We start from the raw sequence: 9,978 nt of genomic DNA on the forward strand, positions 1-9,978 counted from the left end.
ACTTTCCCCATCTTTTCTTCTCTCTCCCCTCAGAGGGTGAGCCCGTCAGCGGAGATGGTCATGATCGACCGAATGTTCATTCAGGAGGAAAAGACCACCCTGGCCTTGGACAAACAGCTGGCCAAGGAGAAGCCAGGTAAGAGGGGCGGGAGCGCGGTCCCCCACTCCTGCTCTAGCGCCTGAGCTGCGGAATCCGACTTGGGCGGCAGCTGGGTGAGTGACCTTACCTCACTCCACCACTGGGCGGCGCCCGAGTCCAGCCTTTCTGCCGAGTCCGCCTGGCTCTGAAACCAGAGCTGTTCTCTTCCCCCGTCACTGTGCGTCCGTTGCACCTTCCCGATCCTGGCCTGGGTGGAGGGAACCTTCTGCCACCCCGAAGGGGATAGACAAGCCGGAGAGCAGAGCCAGGACTGGGGTGAAGCAAGCAACGTTCCTGGGTTGCAAAAGTTAAGGTGGCTTCCACTCTCTAGTGCCCACTGGGGCTTGCACATTAGCGGGGCTTGGGAATTGGGAAGAGTCCTGCCTAGAAGTGTCAGGATTTGCTGAATCAAGGGCTTAGCCCCGGGCCCAGCAAGCAGTAGGTGCTCATTGTACACGGCTCCTCTCAGCTCTGCTCAGCAGGCACCTCCTGCTTTCCGTAACCCCCTGGGTTTTCTTGGCTCCCTGGTCCTGCAGATGAGTATGTGTCTTCCTCGCGTTCTCTCGGCCTCCCGGTCGCCGCCTCTTCCGAGGGACATCGGCTCCCCGGCCACGGCCCACCGCCGTCCTCAGCGTCTGGGGCTCCGACCCAGCCCCCTCTGCACCTGCCCACCAAGCTGGTGATCCGGCACGGGGGCGCAGGCGGCTCCCCTTCCGTGACCTGGGCCCGGGCGTCGTCCTCCTCCCTGTCCTCGTCCTCCTCGTCGTCCGCCGCCTCGTCCCTGGACGCCGACGAGGACGGCCCGATGCCCTCCCGCAACCGCCCACCCATCAAGACCTACGAGGCCCGGAGCCGCATCGGCCTCAAGCTCAAGATCAAACAGGAAGCCGGGCTCAGCAAGGTCGTCCACAACACGGCCCTGGACCCGGTGCACCAGCCCCCGCCGCCGCCCCCCGCCGCCCTCAAGGCGGCCGAGCCCCCGCCCCGGCCCCCGCCCCCGCCCCCGCCCCCGCCCACCGGCCAGATGAACGGCACGGTGGACCACCCGCCACCGGCCACCCCCGACCGCAAGCCACCGGTCCCGGCCCCGCACTGCCCCCGCCTGCCCCTCCGGAAGACGTACCGCGAGAACGTGGAGGCCCCAGGTGGCGGGGCTGCCGAGGGGACGGCAGCAGGCAGGGCCCGGGGCAGCAGTCCGGCGCCTCTGCCCACCAAAGTGGACGAGGCCACCAGCGGGCTCATCCGAGAGCTGGCGGCGGTGGAGGACGAGCTGTACCAGCGGATGCTGAAGGGCGCCCCGGGCGAAGCCGGGGCTGCCACTGGGCAGGGCAGCGGCAGCCGGGAGCCCGGCTGGGAGGCGCCCCCGCTGCCCCCCGCCAAGCGGCGCAAGTCCGAGTCGCCCGATGTGGACCAGGCCAGCTTCTCCAGCGACAGCCCGCAGGACGACACGCTCACGGAACATCTCCAGAGCGCCATCGACAGCATCCTGAACCTCCAACAGGCCCCCGGCCGGACGCCCGCACCCCCGTACCCCCACGCTGCCCCAGCAGCCGTCACCCCTGCCTCCCCGTCGCCCCTGCACAGGCCGGAGGCCTACCCGCCCTCCAGTCACAACGGTGGCCTCGGCGCCAGGACGTTGAACAGATAACACCGGGCTGATGTTCCCTCTCCCGTCCCTTCGCTGCGCAGGGATGCCGGGCGGGGGGCAGCCGTGCGTCTGACCTCAGCCTCCTGGGGGACACAAGCCGGGGACCCCTCCAGTTGTTCTTGCCTAAGTTATTTGAGTCACAAAAGCCTCCTCCCCCACCTCCTGCTTCAGCCGGGTCATTGGGTGGGGGTCGTGGATTTCGGGGAGGGGGCAGTCATGTACAATGTCCCCTTGCCAAAGGAGGGCGTAATCCTGTCATTTCCTTTTCTTCCTATTTCCTGCCACACTCCGCCCCTCCACTGGGGGACACGCGTGCATTTGCCAGGGATGAGGGCTCCCTGGCTGTCCCCACTGCTCACGCGTACACGGGTACCCCAGGTACCAGGCCTGTCCGTGTGGCTTCACGGATCCGTGAGTGGAGGGTGCTCAGAGCTGGCAGGGTCCTTGGGAGCGGCGCTCAGCCTCTCCCCACCACTCCCTATAGGCTGAGAGAGGAAGCGCAGGGAAGGGGCAGCGGGAGCCCGCGCCCCGGGCCGCCCCACCTGGGGCGCTGTGCCCGCGGGCGCCGGGGTCACGCCCGCGTGTGTGCGTCCCACTCCGTGTCCTTTGTCCCTCTGAGTGTGCTCGAGTAAGAGAGAGATTCTGAAGCCTCCAGTCCCTCGACTGAAATCCGAGCGCCTCCAAAACCGGAAAGCGGGGTCTTCCTGCCACCCCTTCCCCACCAGTCTTCCCTCTGTTCTTCCTGCCGCCAGCCACCCGCGCCAGATTTTGAAATCTTGGAGACAAAACTAGTACTGTAAGATAAATTTTTTTGTACTGTATTTATTGTGTATAACGATTTTTTTAAAGGAGAATTCTGTACATTTAGAACTCTTGTAAATTAAAAAAAAAAAACAATCCTTTTTTTAAAACTGTACCGACGCCCCCTGCCCCCATTGCTTTCGGGTCTTTCGGGACTTGGCTGGAGTCTAGGGGTGGGGGGACGATACATGGGGAGGGAGGGAGGGAGATTGTGAGGGACATCCTGGGTGCCAGGCCCGTTCCAGGCACAGGGGTGTAGCTGAGCGAGGCCAACAGAAGTGCCTCCGCCCCCTCCCCGGGGGGGGGGGGGGGGGCGGGTCAGCTTGTTAGCAGGCCTGGCAGTGCAGAGCTCAGCCGAACACAGGCCATTGGTACATTCCTGGTGAGGGTCTGTCCCCTCCCGGCACAGGGGATGAGCGAATAGAAAGCACTGCCCCAGGGGGAGAAGACTGGGTTAGCGTCCTGCCAGCCTCGGTCACACTTGTGTCAAGCCGTCAAGACGTAACCTCTTTAATGTGGGTTTCTGTTTAAAGACGCCTGCTTCATAGATTGTGTCGATGTGTTAACACGGCTGCCGGCTGGCTCTGTGCCTAAATGCAGCTTATCTAACACACGTTTTTCTCCCTAAGGCACATCCCACTGAAGAGCTGCACTTAAGAATTTTAAACAGCTTGAAGCCCTATTCCTCAATAGGAAAGTCAAGGACTTCCCGCTGTGGCCCAGTGGGTTAAGAACTGCAGTGGCTCAGGTTGCTGCTGAGGCGCTGGTTGGATCCCCTGCCCAGCCCCTGGCAGTGGGTTAAAGGGATTCAGTGTTGCCACAGCTGAGATTCAGTTCCTGGCCCAGGAACTTCCATATGCCACGGAAGATGCAGCCATAAAAATAACCAAACAGGGAGTTCCCGTCATGCGTGGCTCAGCGGGAACAAATCTGACTAGTATCCATGAGGATGCAGGTTCGATCCCTAGCCTTGCTTGCCAGGAGCTGTGGTGTAGGTCGCCAGATGTGCTCAGATCCTGTGGTGGTGTGGCTGTAGTGTGGGCCGGCGGCTACAACTCTGATTTGACCCCTAGCCTGGGAACCTCCATGTGCCACACGCGCGGCTCGCAAAAGACAAAACACACAAAGCTAAACAAACAAAAATAAAACAGTGAAATCAGAAATTCTCCTGTGGCAACAGGATTAAGGATCTGGCGTTATCACAGCTGTGGCTGGGGTTCGATCCCTGGCCCCAGGAACTTCTGCACGCTGTGGGTGTGGCCAAAAAAGGCAGATTTCAATAGAGCACCCACAGGTAGAGAGAACTGACTGGAGGTGTACAGTGTCAGATGAGATGTGAGGAAAACCAAGCAAACTGTGTTAGTTTTTGGCGGCTGCCTAACAAAGTACCAGCAATGCGGTGGGTGGCTTAAAAGAACAGAAACATATTGGCTCACAGCTCCAGAGGCCGGAAGTCCCAGGTCAAAGTGTGCTCGGGGGCCCCCATCCCCTGGAGACTAGGCAGGACCCTTCCTTACCTCCACCAGGCCTTCCAGGCCCAGGTGTTTGTTCCTTGGCTTGTGGCTGCATCACTCCACCCTCTGCCTCCGTCTCCGCAGAGCCACGGTCCCTCTGTTGTGTCTGTTGGATTAGAGCCTCCCCTGCTCCAGGATGAGCTCATCATGGCTTGATTACAGCTGCAAAGACCCTATTTCCAGTTAAGATCACAGGTGGGAGTTCCTGCCATGGTTCAGTGGTAGCGAAACCCACTAGTATCCATGAGGATGTGGGTTTGCTCCCTGGCCTCGCTCAGGGGGTTAAAGATCCAGCGTTGCCTTGAGCTGTGGTGTAGGTCCCAGATGTGGCTTGGATCCCGCGTTGCTGTGACTCTGGTGTAGGCCGGCAGCTACGGCTCAAATTTGATTCCTAGCCTGGTAACCTTCATATGCTGTGGGTAGGGCCCTAAAAAGACCAAAAAAAAAAAAAATAGATCACAGGGGGGAGTTCCCACTGTGGCTCAGGGGTAACAAATACAACTAGTATCCATGAGGATACGGGTTCGACCCCTGGCCTCGCTCAGTGGGTTAAAAATCTGGTGTTGCTGGCTCAGATCCTGTGCTGCTGTGGCTGTGGTGTAGGACAGCAGAGGCAGCTCGGATTCGACCCCTAGCCTGGGAACTTCCATATGCCATGGGTGCAGCCCTAAAAAGCCAAAAAAAAAAGACCACAGGTGATTCTCCAGGGGTCAGGACACTGGAATGTCTCTGGGGGACATGCAACTCGATCCATAGCACAGAGCACAGCGTGGAGTGGACGGAGCAGCTTCTGGTCCTCAGAACCCCTTTGTGTGAATTAGAAAAGCACCCCTTTTTCCTGGAGCTTGGTGAGCAGTACGTGACGTGGAGTCCAGCCCCCCTTCATTCAAACCTGCCCAACTACACACGAAGGCCCTCGGGATCTTCCTCAGGGAAGGGGAGACTTCTTTGAGGAGGTGACATATGAGCCAAGATACGCATGAAATAAGGGAGGGGACCGTGGGGAGATCTGGAAGTAGAGCACCCAAGGCAGAGAGCACAACCAGTGCAAAGGCCCTGAGGCCGGAGCATGCATGGAGTGTTAAACTGCCAGGAGGCCCTGCAGCTGGAACCTGGGGGAAGAGGGGGTGCAGACAAGAGGTGAGGTCAGAGGCCACAAAGGGGGCCTACCCTGTAGGATCCTCATCTCCAAGATGATGACTTTGCTCTTACTCTAAGGGAGGCTGGAGCCACAGGAGGGTTCTGAGCGGGGGACTGGGAGAGCTGATTTTGGCTTCCCAGACGCCCTCTGGCGGCCGTGCTGGGAACAGACAGAGCGAGGAGGCAGTTGCTGTAGTCAGGGGAGCGTGAGGAAGGCTGGACCCAGGTGAACCACCCTATTTCTCGGCAGGCCCCTGGGAGTTTGGGGAATGAGACGTATATACGGGATCCCCGGGCGAGGGGTAGCCCCCCTTCCTAGCTGTAGACCTACTTCCACCGTATCACCGAAAATAAAGCACTGAAGGAGATCCTGGAAGACCTCCCAGGGCGGCCCAAAGTTTGCCAGTGACTTCCACCAGCTCCGGTGATGCAGCCTGCGCAGAGGTCCATGACGACTGACGTTTCCAGAACACTTACGCTGGGCAATGCTCCGAGCCCTTCACCCGGGGCATCTTATTTGGTGCTCATAGAAGCCCCGGTGTGGGAGTTGATAGCCCCATCTTGCAGGTGAGGAAGCTGAGGCTCCAAGGGATGCAGTAAGTGGCAGGTGGGCTGCAAGCCAGGCGGTCTGGCTGCGAGCCCAGGACATCTGCACACCGAGCTTCTGGGGGCTGGGGGTGCAACAGCGAGGCCTTGGCCCCTTGGCACTTCGGGACCCAGAGCCCCGCCCCGCCGTGTGCAGGAAACCAAAACTGATCTCAGTCCCCACGGTTAGTCCTTGGGGCCAAACTTCTTAGATACTCGTTCCCAGGTGCTAGAAGCAGCTTCCTGGGCGTTTGAGCAGGATTGGAACTCAAGACTGAAAGTGTCCAAAGGCTCATGGGCTGCCTCCTCCATCTTTTTTTTTTTTTAGCATTCTAACATTTTTTACTTACTTTTTCTTTGGTCTTTCTTGCCTTTTCTAGGACCGCTCCCATGGCATATGGAGGTTTCCAGGCTAGGGGCCCAATCGGAGCTGTAGCTGCCGGCCTACACCACAGCCACAGCAACGCAGCATCAGAGCCACATCTGCAACCTACACCACAGCTCAGGGCAATGCCGGATCCTTAACCCACTGAGCAAGGCCAGGGATCGAACCCTCAACCTCATGGTTCCTAGTCGGATTCGTTAACCACTGCGCCACGACGGAACTCCAGATTTTCATTTGCCTTATTTTGTTCCTTTACATTTAAACCCTTATGTCTTCCTTTGTTTTTGTTTTATTTTCTTTTTTTACTCAATGAATTTTCTTACATGTATAGTTGTACAATGATCATCACAACCCAATTTTATCGCATTTCCATCCCAAACCCTCAGTGCATCTTCCCACCCCCCAACCAGTCTCCTTTGAAAACCATAAGTTTTTCAAAGTCTGTGAGTCAGTATCTGTTCCGCAAAGAAGTTCATTGCGTCCTTTTTTCAGATTCCACATGTCCGTGAAAGCATTTGATGTTGGTGTCTCATTGTCAGACTGACTTTACTTCGCATGGTAATTTCTAGGTCCATCCATGTTGCTGCTTTTTTTTTTTTAATTGTGGAAAAATTATCCATACCATAAAATTTACCATTTTAATCATTTCTGAATATATAATTCACCAGCATTTATACATTTCTGTTGCGCTACTGTCAATCCTCCAAACTCTGTTCTTCACCCCGAACTGCAACTCTGGGAGTTCCTGTCATGGCTCAGCAGAAACGAATCTGACTAGTATCCGTGAGGATGCAGGTTCAATCCCTGGCCTCTCTCAGTGGGTTAAGGACCTGGCGTTGCCGTGAGCTGTGGTGTAGGTCGCAGACGTGGCTTGGATTCGGAATTGCTGTGGCTGTGGTGTAGGCTGGCAGCTGGAGCTCCAATTGGACCCCTAGCCTGGGAACCTCCATATGCCACGGGTGTGGCCCTAAAAAGACCAAGAAAAAAAAAAAGGGAAAATCCACAAGTCTGTGACACGGTAATAAGGGCTGGTGTATCACACAATTGAGAGGACTGGCTGTGGGTCTAATCAGTGGTGAGTAAACAATCACTGGAAATTCCAAAACAACTGCAGTGTGAGAACATTGGCGATTCCTCTTGGTGACAGTGACACACGTCCTGCGGATGCTATTGTGCTTTTTGGCTCACATTCACGGTGGATGGAAGCCCTGAGTTTCAGTGAAAAATCCAGATGTCATTTTCTCCCCTTCCCAATTCACGGACCCTCGAGGAAACAGCTGGCTGAGAAGCCCCAGGGGCAGGAGTGAAAGCGAGGCTCTGCCCGCGGGCAACCTGGGCACAAATCCTCCTTCTTGTGCGCCTCGGGCCAGAGAGAAATTGCTTCCCTGTCCCTTGACTTTTCCATCTGAGAAGTGGGGTTAATCAACAATAATAATAATAGGTCCTCGCCTCCTGGGGGGAGGGAGGGAGACCATCCATGTCAATCTTTTGTTTATTTTTTTTTGTCTTTTTGCCTTTTTCTAGGGCCACACCTGTGGCATATAGATGTCCCCAGGCTAGGGGTCAAATCGGAGCTGTAGCCACCAGCTTACACCAGAGCCACAGTAACATGGGATCTGAGCCGCATCTGCGATCTACAGCACAGCTCACGGCAATGTCGGATCCTTAACCCACTGAGCGAGGCCAGGGATCGAACCCTCAACCTCATGGTTCCTAGTTGGATTCATTAACCACTGCGCCACGACGGGAACTCCATGTCAAGCTTTTAGAATAGAACCGCAGGAGGCGTTCTGTGGCGGTGCAGCAGGTTAAGGAGCCAGTGTTGCCACTGCTGTGGCATGGGTTTGATCCCTGGCCTGGGAACTTTTGCATGTCATGCGTGCAGCCAAAAAAAAAAGGTCACATACATACTGTGGCCATTGGCAATAAGTGCTAGGAGGGAAAACAAAGTAGGAATTAGGAATGGGGAGAGGGGCTGCGAAGAGCAGGGTAGGGCGCAGGAGGTGCCTTTTGAGCAAAGACTCAAGGGAAGTGATCCTGTGAAGCAAGAACAATGACCCATTTGACAGGTGGGGAAACTGAGGCTTGCAGGGCAAAGTCGCTTTCCAGGGGTTAACCCGGATCTGGATTATTAGAGCTGGTGCTTAAGCACTTGCTATGAGCCAGGCGTGTGGCTGGGCCCTGAACAAATCTCTCTGGGTTTTCAGAATTCACTTCCCCAGAGCTCAGTTGTCTCATCTGTGAAATGGGAATAATTAAGACCTCCTTCTCAGGGGTATTCCAGGAATTCGATGTGCTGGAGTTCCCATCGTGGCGCAGTGATTAACGAATCCGACTAGGAACCATGAGGTTGCGGGATCGGTCCCTGCCCTTGCTCAGTGGGTTGACGATCCGACGTTGCTGTGAGCTGTGGTGTAGGTTGCAGACGCGGCTCGGATCCTGCGTTGCTGTGGCTCTGGCGTAGGCCGGTGGCTACAGCTCCGACTCGACCCCTAGCCTGGGAACCTCCATATGCCGCGGGGAGCGGCCCAAAGAAATAGCAAAAAGACAAAAAAAAAAAAAAAGAAGAAGAAGAAGAATTCGATGTGCCAATACATGCAAAGAGCTTAGAGCGGTGCCTGCACATAGGAAGCGCTTGGTAAATGGTCAGGGATTAATTCAACAAACATGTGCGGAGCCAGAGGAAGACACAGCGGGGAACCACCCGATCTGAAATCCCGGTTCTCACCGGGCTCAGGTTCTCACGGGGGCTCAGGTTCTCACGAGGGAGACCCTCGCTGAAGCGGGAAAATGGAAAATATGTAGATGGCTGATAAAGACGCTGGGGAAAAATAAAGCCCCCATGATGGATACAGATGGTTGGTGCTGCATTAAACAGGAAGATGAGGGAGGGCTTCTCTGAGGAGGTGACATTTGGGTAGAGACCTGAAGGAGAGGCGGGAGGGAGCCACTCAGATCCCTGGGGAGTTGGGGGCGGTGGGGAGACGGTGTTCCAGGTGGAGGAACAGCATGAGCAAAGGCCCTGAGGTTGGAGGGTAGTTGGTGTATTTGAGGAATAGCGAGGAGGCCAGTGCGGCTGGAGGGAGTGAGCCACCGGGAGAGAGGGAGGTGAGGGCAGAGGGAGTCGGCAGATGGGGCGGGGGAGGGCAGAGCCTGGCGGACCACAGTGAGGACTTTGGCATCTAGGTTCGTGAAGAAAAGCCCGGGAGGCTTGTGAGCAGAGGAGTTTCATGAGCTCGCTTATGTTTTAAAATTTCTAGTATTACTTATACTAGGGGAGTTCCCGTCGTGGCGCAGCGGAAACGAATCCAACTAGGAACCATGAGGTTGCGGGTTCGGTCCCTGTCCTTGCTCAGTGGGTTAACGATCCAGCGTTGCCGTGAGCTGTGGTGTAGGTTGCAGACGCGGCTCGGATCCCGCGTTGCTGTGGCTCTGGCGTAGGCCGGTGGCTACAGCTCCGATTTGACCCCTAGCCTGGGAACCTCCATATGCCGCGGGAGCGGCCCAAGAAATAGCAAAAAGACCAACAAAAAAAAATTTCTAGTATTACTTATACTAATAAATTATTATTATTGATGTTGTTTTCGTATTACTATTTCCCTTGTTAAGAGGGAGAGGTGGAATTTGAACCTGGGACGGGAAGCCCGCGCGCTCACCCATCTCGCCAAGGCGCCCTGCCACTCCCCACCAGGGGGCGCCAGAGGCCGAGCGCCGGGTTTGGGGATGGGGGGGCGCCTCGTCCCGCCCGCACCCCGGCCCCTCCCGT

At 56.5% G+C, this 9,978-nt stretch overlaps 1 protein-coding gene across 1 annotated transcript in view; it reads left to right on the forward strand.

Moving 5' to 3' along the window:
• The window catches only part of BICRA (BRD4 interacting chromatin remodeling complex associated protein), a 77,429-nt gene extending 74,755 nt beyond the window's left edge, over positions 1-2,674 (forward strand). The window contains 2 exon segments of the mRNA XM_047789844.1: positions 34-136; positions 676-2,674. Coding sequence (XP_047645800.1) covers positions 34-136; positions 676-1,787 — 1,215 coding nt within the window. The 3' untranslated portion in view covers positions 1,788-2,674.
• The last annotated feature ends 7,304 nt before the right edge of the window (positions 2,675-9,978 follow it).

The sequence above is a fragment of the Phacochoerus africanus genome, chromosome 8 (assembly GCF_016906955.1).
Source record: "Phacochoerus africanus isolate WHEZ1 chromosome 8, ROS_Pafr_v1, whole genome shotgun sequence".
Lineage (NCBI taxonomy): Eukaryota > Metazoa > Chordata > Mammalia > Artiodactyla > Suidae > Phacochoerus > Phacochoerus africanus.